Source organism: Montipora capricornis, chromosome 2 (assembly GCF_036669925.1).
Source record: "Montipora capricornis isolate CH-2021 chromosome 2, ASM3666992v2, whole genome shotgun sequence".
Taxonomy (NCBI): Eukaryota; Metazoa; Cnidaria; class Anthozoa; order Scleractinia; family Acroporidae; genus Montipora; species Montipora capricornis.
The window spans coordinates 38,010,231-38,025,230 of record NC_090884.1 but is presented as its reverse complement, the minus strand read 5'-3'; the positions used below and the strand labels follow the sequence as shown (position 1 = coordinate 38,025,230).

Genomic DNA, 15,000 nt, shown 5'->3' with positions numbered 1-15,000 from the left:
CAAAACGACTCTTTAAAAAATTAAAAAAACGAAACGCTGTAGGAATTGCTAAATTGGTGATGGCTGCATTAATTGGGAAAATTGGTTTTCGACCACCACAAGAATAAACAAGTTAGGATAACTCTAAATGGCTAACAAGCTGGTTTCCTGATGAAGTCAGGTCCTCTGTATCTATTCTCTGTGTGAGCGACTGGATCTCTGCCTAAGTAACATTTCATTGTAATGGGTTCCTGATTGAGCCAGGTCCTCTGCGTCCATGCTCTAAGTGAGCGAGGATCATTGCCTCCAGGTTGTTAGGGACATAACACTTAAGCAAACAGGGTTCCTAATTGAGCCAGGTCCTCTGTGTCCATGCTCTACGTGAGCGAGGATCATTGCCTCCAGGTTCTTAGGGACATAACATTTTAGTCATCAGGGTTCCCGATTGAGCCAGGTCCTCTGTGTCCATGCTCTATGTGAGCAAGGATCTTTGCCTCCAGGCTCTTAGGAACATAACAACATTCCATGCTAGGTTCCTAATTTGAGCCAGGTCCTCTGTGTCCATGCTCTACGTGAGCAAGGATCATTGCCTCCAGGTTCTTAGGAACATAACATTTTAGTCATCAGGGTTCCTACTTGAGCCAGGTCCTCTGTGTCCATGCTCTATGTGAGCACGGATCTTTGCCTCCAGGCTCTTAGGAACATAACAACATTCCATGCTAGGTTCCTAATTTGAGCCAGGTCCTCTGTGTCCATGCTCTACGTGAGCAAGGATCATTGCCTCCGGGTTCTTAGGAACATAACATTTTAGCAATCAGGGTTCCTGATTGAGCCAGGTCCTCTGTGTCCATGCTCTATATTAGCAAGGATCTTTGCCTCCAGGTTCTTTTGAACATAATAATATTCCATTCTAGGTTCCTAACTGAGTCCGATCATCTGTGTACACACTCTACATGAGTGAGGATCATTGCCTCCAGGTTCTTAGGAACATAACATTTTAGCAATCAGGGTTCCTAATTGAGCCAGGTCCTCTGCATCCATGCTCTATGTGAGCGAGGATCGTTGCCTCCAGGTTCTTAGGGGCATAACATTTTAGCCTTCAGGATTCCTAAGGGTTCCTTTGCATCCAGGTTCTTTTGAACATAATAATATTCCATTCTAGGTTCCTAACTGAGTCCGATCATCTGTGTACACACTCTTCATCAGTGAGGATTTTTACCTCCGGGTGCTTAGGCGAAATAAGACAAATGTTTCGGTGACAAACTTATTAAGGACTACTCTTCTGTGAAAACACTTTATTTTTATTAATAAAACTCTCAGGTAACACTGACATTCCAGTGGCAACTAATTGAGGGAACAAAGTACCTTGGAAGAAACTCACAGCAAGTTCCAACAACATTTAACACACATCATGCCATCAAATAGGTTGTCTGGTAGAAGGTAAAGGAAAAGTTGTGTTGCTAAGGCTTGGGAAAATGATTGGCTTGACAAGGGGGATTGCTGCACAGGCAACAAGCCTGGACAGCATACCCCCCTTGTCCTTTCTTGATTTCTTGCAGGTTACCTTTAGAGGCAACAATGCTGATGAGACTGAGGATTTTTCCAAAACTGCTGAAGGTGAACAGTAGATTTTTGTCTCTTGCAATTAGAATTACCAACATATCCCTGGTGGGAAGATGATTCACAGTGATTTATGTGAGAAGATCTACACAAATTAAGTTGGGAACAGAAATGTGAACAACAAAATAGACTGATGAAAATGTGGCTCAGTCAGCGATTAAGCCTGGGTGCCCAAATTACTGTTGACAATCTAATCGAGTTTTGTTACATATGACGAACTTTTAAGCAACTTTAATGAACAAGCAAATCAAACAAGAATCTTAAAACAAAACAAAAAAGACCATTGGTTAATCTTAACCCTTTCACTCCCAAGAGTGTCACTTATAGATTTTACTCTGTCTAACAACAAGATGATGACCCTCTCAAAAAGTTAAGTCAAAGCACACAGATGATAGTGCAGTGCCGTCACTGTAAACGAGACCATTGGACCACAAAGTGTCCTTACAAAGACCAACTAGAGGTCATACAAAGCCAACTTCCTGAAACTAAGCTCGCCACTGGTAAAGTCAACTCTGTTGATTGTTTACGTCTTTTCATGCTAAATTTGCTGTTTTTTTGGTCAAAACTGGGTAAATTCCTGAAAACTCACTGACAAGGTATGGAGTATATTTATTCACCTAGAGCTATTTGTATTTAAGTTTTGGCGACTTTCTGCAAACACCACCTCCAAGTTTCAATCCATTTCCATCCTCTCCATCAGTGGATGCAAATAACAAAGAATAGGTTGAGAGCACTTCAATGGCTCTTGGCAACCAGTGAACAAAACTACACCATTATTTTTTGGTCTTGATTGATGCAAAGATGTATTTTACGTAGTGCTTTGAAGTTTGACTGAAATAGCGTGACAATGCCCTTTAAACTTCTTGAATGCAGCTCTATCAGCTGTAGTTTTGGTTATACAAGTCATGAATTTAGGACTTGTTTTTAATCATTGTAAAACTATTGACTTTATTTCCTACGTAGCTGTTAAATAGCCACACCGTAAGACTACATGTATACAGCCTATTATGTGGTTGTGTTTCAAGCTGATCGAAAGAAAGATCTAGGAAGGAAGATAATGACACTAATGTACTGAAATTGTTTTTTGTGATTATCCAATATCATTCAGAGTACAGCGTTTTCAGAAGGATTGTCATGCTTTTACTGTACATGGCGTGAGTGTTCTCAGTTACACTGTACCTTTAGAGTACAGTTACTGTCAGATTGTTAGATTAATCAATAAGTGGGAAACTTACATTCAAAGGCCAAAGGCACAATCCCCCACAGGGTTCATGATTGATTGCTTCCCCTGGCAAATTTCGGGATGCTATGTTACAGTACTATGCATTTTTTGGAGATGTTAATCATTTTAAGATAGATCAAAGTGCTTGTAGTAAGTTACAAGCGAATGATGAATGAGAATAATTCCCTGTATGTTTATAATTCCTATTGCAGCAGTACTTATCATGTAAAGTACGTCTTATACGTGTACATGTCGGAATATGTAATTTGACATTGTCACAATTCTTGGACTTCAGTGTCAACAAAAGAATGAGCTTCCCCACAGTGCAATCACTGTTCTTCAGTGGGAAGTGGGAAGTTCATGCCAGCATAAATTACTCCTCACACACAATTAACTCACGTAATTTTTATTTGACACTTGGAAGGTTGGCGAAGGTCTTTTTCCACCTCCAATTTAATCCATATTATATATCATTCTTTACCCTCGGATTTTAGAGTAGCTTGGTGTTAGTAGCCAAATATCTCCGTTGGACTGAGCATTTGCCGTCCTAACCATGAGACACCACAGAGGACAGACTACAACACCAGGGACTCTTTGTCCTACTCTTCCCAATAGGGATGATATCTGTTTACAAACATTGCTTTTATTATTCTAATGTGCCAACCACAGAAACAAAAGATTCTTTTATTTGACAGCCAATGGGGCTCTGGTTGGCACATTAATAACAATAGGTGATGTCATCGATATCTTCCCTATAGTGCGTGGGTTCTTTTATGTCCCATAGGGCTATGAACATTGAATGCCTGTGAGATGGGGCCTACAGTTTATCGTCCTTGTCCAAGAAGGTTAGAGAGTATAACCATTTACAGATATCATGGCAAAGGCAACACTTTCTCCTCAGTTATTTTAAAACACTTACTGAATATGACGTCAAAGGCTCACTAGTTTAAGAATGCAATGCATGTGTACGCTGCAGAGTTAATATGCAGCACGGGACTTTCAGACTTTTAAACTCGCGTTTTGCATATGTAATAGGGAGCTTAAGCAAGAGCGTTTTGAGACGCAGAAGGCAACCGGAAGTGAGCTGTTTTCCCATTTAATTTGTCTTCACATAACCACATAATGTATCCAGAGTGCGTCATTGCGTCCTTGGACGCACTCGTTTTTCTTTTGGACGCATAGAATATAGAACAAAGGGTTTAATTGGACCCACGACAAAATCGAATGTTTATGCAAATTACAAACGCTAGGAAAAACATGCGAAAGGAAATTCTCACCATGCGGAGAAATGGTCGAGGGCTAGGTTGCGGAATACCCGGCCCACTAAATAAATGTCTTACTCAAAAAACTGCCACCGCAGTCCCGCAGTCTGCAGTGGCGTGGTAGAGAAAATGATATTCATATAAATAACTCTTTTCCTAAACGGGATATTCTGCAATCTAGCGGTTCAGTTAACTACACTTTTCACGAGATCGTGTGAAGATGAAAGAACTTGTTTACTGACTAAGGCTAAGCGCTCGCTTCAGTGATTAGGCCTTAGCACTTTTAAATCTAGATCATTTATCAACTGGAGCCAACAGTTCCTACAGCCTACAGCTTCCTCAAGACGTTTTCAGATGTGATGGATGCAGCTTTGACAGCCCACACATTTTGATCGATAAATCAACGAGCATAACAGTTTCAAAGTACATATTCGAGGGGAGGGATAAGACTTTATTTTTATGCAATTTAGAAATCTGAAAGGGTACTGCAACATCAATTAAGAGGCAATAGATCGAAATTTAATTCTTGAATATTAATTAGCTGGATCCCCAAACTTTTCTCCATTAGAGATGGCTAGTTTTAAACGCTCGGACACACCACTGTCCTGGCACGCAAAAAGTTCTCTTCCGGTTGCCGTCCGCGCGTGCTTAAGCTCATTAACTACACTCAGACTACTGACCAGCGACAGTCTTCGAAACGTAAAGCTAAATCTCTCCAAGACATTTACCCAGCCACAACACCATGACACACATTTCAATATTAGCAGCATACAGGACACTCAGCCCCAGTCAATATAAACCTTTTTATATCCAAGCTCCAACGAGTCTCCTGTAGTTGAATTGTAGTGCATCCGCGTTGGTAATCGATAAGTAAGAAGTCCCAAATGTTTTCGGGCCTTTTCGGGTGTCACAATCCCCTCAATACATGTATCTTAAGAACGGAGACGTTTTAAGTCATCAAACTTCCCGATCATTTTGCTTTTTATTTTTCTTAAAACATGTTAAAAGACCCTCTTATCAAAACAAGCGAAAGGCAGCTTTCGTAAATGGATTTTCTGGCCCGCACATTTATCGGGACTTTCGAGAAACGGTCGCCAGTCTTCGAATTTTCCGTGCTGTTGCATTCTTCTCCCTTATTCGATAGTAATAAATTACGTTTTATTTTCCCGGATTTTTTTTGCGTTTCATCTAAAATAATTGGAGTTCTCATCGATCATTTTGAGTCTTGAAAGAAAATCTTGAGGGGTTTGCCACAACGGCTATTCCATTCTCCAAGGAAAGACACCTTTTATGTAGAGACTAGGTGTACCTTTCTAAATTGTCAAAATTGGTGCCTTTTCAACACACTTTACTTTTACTTATTTGTGCACCCTTGAAGTACCTAGCCAGATAACGCAGCAACTCTTACTTACTACCATTCTTTATTATTTTAATTGCTCGTTCTCTAATGGAGAAGTTTCCACCATTGTGTAGATGACATATAAGTCAATTTCCCAACCACTCAGTGTCTTAAAATCGAATACGCCCATTGTAGAAAGCTCGCAGTCCGTTCTATGTCACTCGAGCCACGCGCGTGTTGAGTCAATTGTGTTTTGTCACGCAATCGAGAGAAACGTCCAAGGGAGACTTGAGGAAGGGGTCTCTTCCCATCTCGTCCAAGCCTCTTTGGGTCGTTTCTCTCGATTGCGTGACTAGATACGATTGACTAAAAAAGGACGCAGCTCGACTGACAGAGAAGAAACTGCTGGCAATCTAGCCCACACGTAGTTTAATAGAGACCTTAACAAGCCACGGCGACCTCGACGATGAAGAAAACTCAAGAAAAAGAAAAAAGAAACAAACAAACAAACACTGGGTTTAACAAGAAAAGTCAATAGCTTTCGCTTTGCGTTTCCTACGTTGTTTCTTTGTAGTTTTCCTCACAACAACGTCGTCAAATAGCCAAGGATGATGTGAACAGACGGCGTTATTTTTTCTCTCGCTAGCTATCAATGCCGTTTGTACCAGTTTAATTCCAGGTCGGTTGGCTTACAATTTACTAACATTACATGAGTTGCAGTTACTATAATGAAAAAAAATCTCAACAATAATGAGAAATCGTGTTTTCCGTTAATGTTCTTGTTCTCGTCTACGCGATCATCCCCTAAGGTCCCTAATGTACTTACCTTGCCTAGAGCCCTAGAAATAGAGATTAAGTACGGTATGATAAGGAGGAGCCTCATTTTCTCAGAATGACTACCCTATTACCGTTACATTCCTTGCATCACCAAACGACCGTGATTGCAAAAAAATTGTTTTCTTAAAGCTAACTTGTACTCTGCCACTTTGCATCTGCATTGCTAGCTTGGTTGGTTCAGTGGCCGAATGGTCAAGGCATCCGACCAGTAATGTCGAGATCCGGGTTCGGTTCCTGGCTAAGGTCCCGTTCACACGTATCCGGATATTTTTTAATCCGCAACTTTTTCTTTCCGAATACGCCTTCCGTCCACACTTATCTGGCAAATTCGCTGGCGAATCCGGAACTTTTTGAATACGCTCTCCAAAGTGGATATTTTAAAATTTGATATGAAGTGGGAACCGTGTGGACCCCAAATCCGGATATTTTTTTATCCGGATGACGTAACAAGATCGAGCCCTGTTCCCTGCCGTGAAATTAATTTGAGGGAGGGACTTGGTTGCATGGCGCATGGTATGCGTTACTTTTGCTTCCTTGAGGAGTCCTGAGCACTAGAGTGAATCCGCTTGTATTCGCTCTGACGAAGGGCTAACGCTCGAAACGTCAGCTTTTAGAATCTCTGTGCGGTGGTCAATTTACATTATCAACTCCGTTAATAAAACCAAATTTTGAATCCGGATACGTTTCGGATAAGTGTGGACGGGCAAATTCGATTTGAATACGCTACGTGTCGATGGAAATATTTTTGAATCCTGAAAGAAAAAGTTGCGGATTCCAAAATATCCGGATAGGTGTGGACGGGGCGTAAGTCTGCTTTTCACATGTTAGTTGTGTATATTTCTGTTCCTCTCCCCATACAGTTGCACTTTTCTGTGAATCGCTTTCGAAATTGGAATAGATTAGGAATGGGTCGACGGCGCTATCCCCAGAGATCGACTAGTCCGCCGATTTAACGATGAGACTAAACTGTTTAAAGGGAATGCGTCTATGTCTAACTTATTAAGGTCTTCAGATCTTGCATGGTATTCTCAGTGTTACCTTAGGCCAGCAGTGCCAGCGATTGACTAGCTTACGGACGCTGTTGATGTATGTGCAAGATTTTATAGAATGCTAAGCGGTACTTTTGGCTTCTCAAGCAGTAAAGAAAAGGATTAAGAGCAGAGTTACAAGCCAGAATTAATTTAACCCAAGGAAATGCTTGTTTAAACTTTATCGAAGTAGGCTTGGTGAATAGTGGTAGCAGAAGTGTCGGTAACCAACTAATTGCGTAGATCCCCACCACTGTGAAAATTGTTTTTGCTACTTTTTTTTCCACTGCTACACTGTCCGAGATTTGAGTCGTTATGTTCTGAATTCTGTTCTCCTGACGTTTCGCCGTGACAAATACGTAAATGTACATTGCTATCGTGTTCAATAGCATAATGCCCGAGTAGAATCCAATGACATAACTGGACATGAGGTCCGCCGTGATTAAAGCTCCTAATGTCATCGAAATGATCCAGACTACTGCAATAGATATAGCAGCATAACGTTTTGTCACCACAGCAAGGTATTTGAATGGAAATCCTATTGCAATAACTCGATCAATTGTGACTGCGAACAAGTTGGTTGCTGATGCAACCATGGAAATATGACCAATAAATTTTGTAGTCAAAGCAAATGTATCTTCGTCTTCTTCAGTGTTCATTTGATAAAATCGGTGAATTGACATCGGCAGAAAAAGAGCACAGACTGTAAAATCGGAAAATGCCAAACTGGTGATAAAAAAGTCGGGTATTTTTCGGAGAGTGCCATTTTTAAAGACTGTTAAAAGGACAAGTGCGTTTCCAAGGCTACCGATTAGAGCAGCCAGAGCGGAAAGAATAACCAGTCCCGTTACTGATTCAGTGGAGGGAATCTGAGTGGAAATAGCCGTCGAATATTCCGTCATGAGATGTGTTATAACCCTTGTACAAATCCAACGTGTTGTATTAAGCGAGTTATTTAATCCTGTGAGAGCCATATGTTGGTAAAGGGAGCTTGAGCTAGGAAAGAATAAAGAAATATTGAATTGAATTGAATTGAATTGGTGAGTCACAATGGCTCCCAAAACTAGTATACCATGAACATTATTACCGTGCGTAGTTATTTTTAAGACGTTCTATCAAATATGCATAACATTAACTGACTACGAAAGAAGTAAAGAGAAACTGATCAATTTGACCGATGTGAGTTGATTTAGAGAGACAATTGGTTAGTCCAACATTGCTGCGTAACTGGGTTGGTTTCTTAATCACAATCTTGGAAGTTTCGACAGACAGGAAATAGGGACGAATGTTTCAATCGTGAATGCTCTATCTTAATGCGACTCCACTATTTTTCCATGCACTTACAAATGGCCAGTTACTTTAGTTATAATAAAGCTTTCAAATCTTCCCTCGCCTTTTAGCAATGCAATGATACGCAGTTGAGTAAAAATTGTGTCCCCCTTTCCAGTTGCTGAATGGCTGTGGCACAACTTAAAGCATGAAGGATGTTAAATGTAGAGATGTCGGCATGAAAAATTGACGGTCGCAAAATTTTCACATGACATCAGAGGTTGGACGAGAAACCAGTTACAAGGCAGACAAAGACCAGTGGTTGCTTCTAATTAAACATGCAGTACAATGTACTTAGACATCGCCTTAGGCTTCTTGGAGGCTTGGCAAATGACTTTCGAACTAATTAATCATACCGCGTGCGTGTTCTGCGCTTAAAGGGGCACTGTTACGCAAAATTTGCTGTTTTTAGGTTAAAGTTGGTTAAAAATCTAAATTAGTACCTAAGATCACACGTGCAACATTTCTGTGAACTCAATGACAAGATATGAAATATAATTATTCCACAAAGAGCCATTCGTATTGAATTTTTGTCGACTTTCTGCGGATACCATCTGCAAACTTGAAAAGTTTCAATCCATTTTCATCCTCCCTATCCAAGGATGCAAATAGCAACGAATTGCTTCAGTGCCCTTCAGTTGTTATTGGCAAAAAAAAAGTATACCATTATTTTTTGGTCTTGATTGATGTAAAGACGTATTTTAGTGTGTTGAAGTTGGACTGAAATAGCGTGACAATTGCCCTTTACATCTACATCTACATGTACATTTAGATGAAAGAGGCAGGTGGATAGTGGACGATTATCCAGTGGCACTTACCTTGTACATGTTACTTGTCACGACGCAATTATTTGGGTTGTCAATAAGTAGGTTACTTTGCAAATTGTATGCGAAGTTAGATCTCGTTTACATAGGGTTGATCTAGTAATAAGTCTACGTTTATTAGCATTTAAAAGAGCGCAATAATTAATGTCTCAAAAAGGGAATTTTTTTCAAAACGTTTCTGCCGATTTCTTTCACATTTATGGCTACTTGAGTTTACATCATAATGCCTCTTTTTGTCTCATAGTACCTGATTTTGTTTATCACCTAATTCAATCACCTTGCGTTTACCGTACCCAATTGTATTGCACCGAAAAATTACCTTTATCACTGATATCGATTTTGATCATAATGCCGTACTGCGACGGTAGAGCTTCACGTACATTTTGTTATTAGTTCTTCAAAACACTTCTGTAATAACTTTACATGCAATTACGCTTCTAAGCGCCCATATTTTTCACAAGTAAGCATGTTTGGGCAAAAACTTGAAATCCCCGGCGGTTTTTTTTCTTACATGATGAATTTACCGAGGGTCAAAGTAATTTCGTTTTCATGCGCTTTATACTATACTCGCGACCATTGCGAAAATTCACCTTAAAAGAAGTGAATGATGGAAACGTTCGGTATCGCATAATACTCTTCCATAACGCATTTTCTCATAATCAGCATCCGGTTTCGATGCTCACCTTATATAATTTCTTACAATAAGGTTTGTCCGACCTTAGTCTTGTCTGGTATTTAACCAAGGCCAGCCGGATGGGTCGAAAGCTGGAAGGATTTGTTCTCTGTCTTTTTGACCACTTAATTATGGTAACACTGGATATTGCAGATAATACATGGATGTGTTTTAGATATTAAGCAACTATAAATGACTTCTCTCGTTCAATTTATTATTTTAGTTCCCATTGTATTTATGCGCATGTAAATGAACAAACCGATGATGTGGAACAAAAATCGCGTTATTTAATCTCACTGCTGGTATCTGCTTCTTTTTCTGCGAATTAGCATTCCGTTCTACATTAATACCAGTTGGTTAAGTGGAAAAGCCTTAAACATCACTCCCCTATAGTTTTTATTTTTCACCTGCCATTGTCTTGTTGCTTTGGGCTTCATTTAAATCGCTAGATCAAGTTTCATACAAATCGGTTGACTTAGCTCCCCAGCTCGAACCTTCTTGTAAACTCATTTTAGTGTTGCATTTGTATTCTTTTTTTGGCTTTCTATTGTAACAGTTGTAATGTCTGTCATTGTATCATTCTTCTTGAGCTAATAAATTGTTATCTGCAGTATACACGTATGGATGCTCTAATGTTAAAAGTACATAGGGCGCAAAGCGTAGCCTATGTCCTCTTACGGAACATAAGTCTCTATATAAAGGAGCGTTTTAAAATAATAAAATACATTCTATATATATATATATATATATATATATATATATATATATCATAACAATAATAATCCTTAAAATCCTAAATCCTAAAATTCTAATTTAAATTTAAATTTAAAAATAAATAAATAAAAAAAAAAAAATCCTTAAAATTTTCTAACACTCTATAATTTCTAAAGTTCGTAAGATTATTTGACGATGGCCTTGAAGGCCCGCGCTATGTTAAGCGAACTTGAGATAATAGCTTTCTGCATCCTTCTGAGAACCTCCCTTCCTCTAGCGCCCACAAGTTTCTTTATTGTTTTCTCTAAATCTTTAGACCAACCGCCTAGCACATCAATCACTACGTTGCACTGTTCCACGACATAGCCAGGGTACTGCTTCCTTAACTCCCAGCGCAGTGGAGCATACTTTTCCGTCTTCTCCCTCTCCTTTTTCCCACGGTTGTCTAACCAGGGGCAACTCATTATTATTATTATTATTATTATTGTTATTATTATTATTATTATTATTATTATTATTATCATCATTATTATTATCATCATTATTATTATTAGACATTACGGACAAACCTCTTTTGAGCTTAAACTTCAGAGCGTGCAAAAAAAAATCTTTCTTCAATTGAAGGAAGTGAAACATTGTAGCGTTTAAAAGGAAAAATTATATTTTAAATATTGGGTCTTGTCATGGTCGGTGCTTAATTAAATTCATTGGAAGGCTTATTGAGAATAATAAGAAAAACAAACATTCATTGAATAATCAATGACGAAGAGGTGGGTACCAGTGTTAAAACCTGAGATGTTGGCATTATCACACCACATTACTATCTTAAGATTTGCAGACTTGTTCAAAAATGAAATTATTTTAAATCGATAACATATGTGCAATTCTTCGTATTTCATAGATTCTTTTCCAGGGTTGGCAGTCGTAAATTTTCGAATTTCCGTTAATTGAATCTTCAGGAAACTTCAAGTCCATTTCGTTCTCCATTAGTACAAAAAGATGAATTAAGTGGATCGTTTAAGGCGCCTTCTAGAACACTAAGAGAGACTTAAAGAAATAGCAAAATAAAGGATCTGGCTCGTCTAACTGAAATTCCTTTTTATTCTATCAGAGTTTGCGTTTGCATACGGCCTTCAATGCGACGCAAGGAAAAGGGAGATGTTCCATCGAGACATCGAAACTCCAAGGCAAACTACGACAAATCGTTAGCTTCTACTGGAAAAGTCCAAAGCAACAGATTCACTTGTTTGGCTCTAGTATTAGATAATGACAACGAATTGAAGTTTCTCGAGTTACATGAAAAGCGACAAGTTTTGCGTAAGTATTTTGCAACAACGGTCTGTTTAAAAGACGTTCCGGAGCTTTAAGGCCGAGAATCAAAAAGATGCTAAGTGTGACCCAAACTCTATTTTGAGGCAGTTCTTTTCGGTTTCCAACTTTGGTAACGTTGCCATAATGTTGAATTAAGTATTAAGGTATACGCCATTACACGCAGCTGTCTTCTAAGGGCCGATTTACACGATACGATTTTGTCGCACGCGACAAGCTCACGACAGGCCTACGGCATGACTTACGGTTGTTGCGGCCTTTTAAAAAATATTTTAAAATGCTATGACATTTTTTCTGACGTACACAACAATCGTAAATCATGTCGTGGGCCTGTAGTAACCCGTTGTCGCATGCGAGAAAGTCGTACCGCGTAAATCGGCCCTAATAAGTAATTCGCGAAAGTGTTAATCCAAAGGCCAGCTGTCGTGCCGCGGAGCTTGTTTTCGAACTGTGAAGTTCATTTTGAGAATGAGGCGATCCAACATTTTAAATGGGACAGAGAAAATGGTTTTCCAACAAACTGGATAAACTTGAGTTAGTGATCTTTCTTTTTAGATGTCATCAACATTGCGTTAGAAACATACACAGAAAAGCAAGAAAACTTGGTTGAAACTTTGATCAAACTCACCTTTTCTCTTAAGTAGGTGTTTTTTGCAGGAGCCGTTGTAGCTCAGTTGGCTAGTGCGCGGCTTTCGGAGCGAGAGGTCCCCGGTTCGATCCTCCTTAAACGTCTGTTTCCACTTTCCTCTGATCCGTGCAGCTGTAGCTTTGAATTCCCTTAAAACGGAGCACTGACAGGGGGAGGGGGGTAAAGGGCGCACTGTCGGCTTCCGTTGATACCAGCCTCGTAGCTGAAGGAGCTACCGACGGTAAATAAAGTTACTTTACCTTTTTACCTTTACCTTCTGTAGGAGAAATTTCAACCCGCAGTTGAGTTTAAGTTTGCTAAATTTGGTGCATTAAAACTGTGACCACCGAGTGGCAAAATAATATAAATATAACTATGGGGAACCAAACACCTGTAATGTTGCGATATTAATATTTTATACTGTCTCGAGAGCACAAAAAGACGTTTAGCTTTGCTCGTGCATGAATTATTATCGGTACAGGTTTCGATCCACTTGTCAACTTTCTATTTTTATTGTTATCACCAAAACACGCGAGTCTTTTCACTACAGGGCTAAAGTGAGTTCAGCCTGAGAAGCCAGTTCGAGCATTTTCTAGAAATGCACAGTAATAACGTATTTTAGAAAAAAAACTTAGCATGAAATTTTGTACCATTTGCATATTTATGAAAGGAGAGTTTAACTAATGAATTTCCTGATGTGAATGTCATATTTCAACTCAATAGGAAGTCTTCCTTGTGATCATAGAAGGTAATTGGCAATAGTCGCATGGCCGGGGCCAGTACCCCCCTTCTCCCCTCCCCCCCTTACATGTCACTACTCACTCTTACAATTGCTTGAAAATGAAAACTCGAACTTCTAATTGAAGAATTTTAAGTATTTCATTTAGTTTTGATACGAAGAAGTAAAACGTAGAACAGCTCATATACCTGAAAAGAAACCTCTGAGGCTGAAACCTTTATATTGAAGGTTTTTGGGCTGTGTAATCAATGATTCAGCCATGCATGTATTTGCAAATAGATCTTCGAACTGATGCAAGAGTTACATGACAGTGTTAGGGTTGAGATTATGAGGGTCTCCCAGGGATTTTGGGGAATAAGAGGACATGGCTAATTTGAACTAGGGAACAGGGGAACAAAGACAAAGTATGTTGGGGAACAAGGGAACGTATACCATTTTAGGGATCAAAAAGCTGAGATCAAAGGGAACAAGGGAAACAAGGGAATAAGGACTCCCTTGGGAGGCCCTCGATAATATGTTATTCTTTTTCGTCGTCTTCGTCTTCGTCCTTCTTCTTCCTCAGTCTTCTTCTTCTTGTTCTTCGTCTTCTTCTTCTTCTTCTTCTTCTTCTTCTTATTCTTCTTATTCTTCTTCTTCTTCTTCTTATTATTATTATTATTAATATAATTATTAATAATTGACAAGACTTCCAGTGGGAACAATTTTTTGAGAACAAGTTTGGGAAAAACTTGTTTCTTCTAAAGCTGTTCAAATTGAACTTAATTCCCTCAAGTGTGAACGCAGTCTTATACAGGGATATTTTTGCGCGGTTTAAAACTGTCCGGATAAAGTAGATCTTAGTCTTGGTATCCAAAAAGAAAATTGGGGGTAACCATGCATTTTTGAGCGATAATTAAGCTTCAATTTGAGAAAGAACGCCATACATTGCTTTGTATTTTAAAGCTTTTTACAAATATAATTCATGAATTATCTTGGAAAAATGCGTGGTTACTCCCAATTTTCTTTTTGGATTTCAATGACACTTGTCAAGATCTAAATTTCCTGCATAATCATAAACTGGGACAAAAATACCTTTGAATTAGTAGGCACCGTCCTTAAATACCCAGACGGACTCCATACGTGCGAAACGTTTTATTTAATATTTTTAATTGTTATTTACTTTTTTCTCACGTTACAGCTTTTAATCAGCTATTTATTGTTTTTTTTTATTATTTATAAACCGAAACTCATAAACGTTTACGCCAAACGGCAAACGTCGGAGTGAAGTTAGGGTTTTGGCAAAGATGGAAGAACCCTGCTTGATATTAGCTCATTTCTGTCCTGTTAGCTCCATATATCAAGCAACTTCTCAAAGGAACGAGACAAGTTAAAATGAGATACTTTTCACGCTTTTATGACAAGCAGGAGCCTGCCGTTTGCCGTAGGCCGTGAACGTCATGCTTAATCTCACTGATGACGCTTAGCTAACGTCGAAACG

General features: G+C 39.1%; 1 protein-coding gene across 2 annotated transcripts in view; it reads right to left on the bottom strand.

The window, feature by feature from the left end:
• Window positions 1-13,096, bottom strand: part of LOC138020695 (melanocortin receptor 3-like) — a 22,209-nt gene extending 9,113 nt beyond the window's left edge. Inside the window, exons 1-2 of one of the 2 annotated variants that reach the window (XM_068867638.1) lie at window positions 12,785-13,096; window positions 5,120-8,283 (exon numbers count right to left, since the gene is read on the bottom strand). In XM_068867638.1, the coding sequence (XP_068723739.1) occupies window positions 7,329-8,261 (933 nt within the window). In that variant the 5' untranslated portion in view covers window positions 8,262-8,283; window positions 12,785-13,096 and the 3' untranslated portion in view covers window positions 5,120-7,328. Of the gene's footprint in view, window positions 1-5,119; window positions 8,284-12,784 lie in introns of those variants that run through there. The other variant, XM_068867634.1, reaches the window with a different exon arrangement.
• Window positions 13,097-15,000: the final 1,904 nt, after the last annotated feature.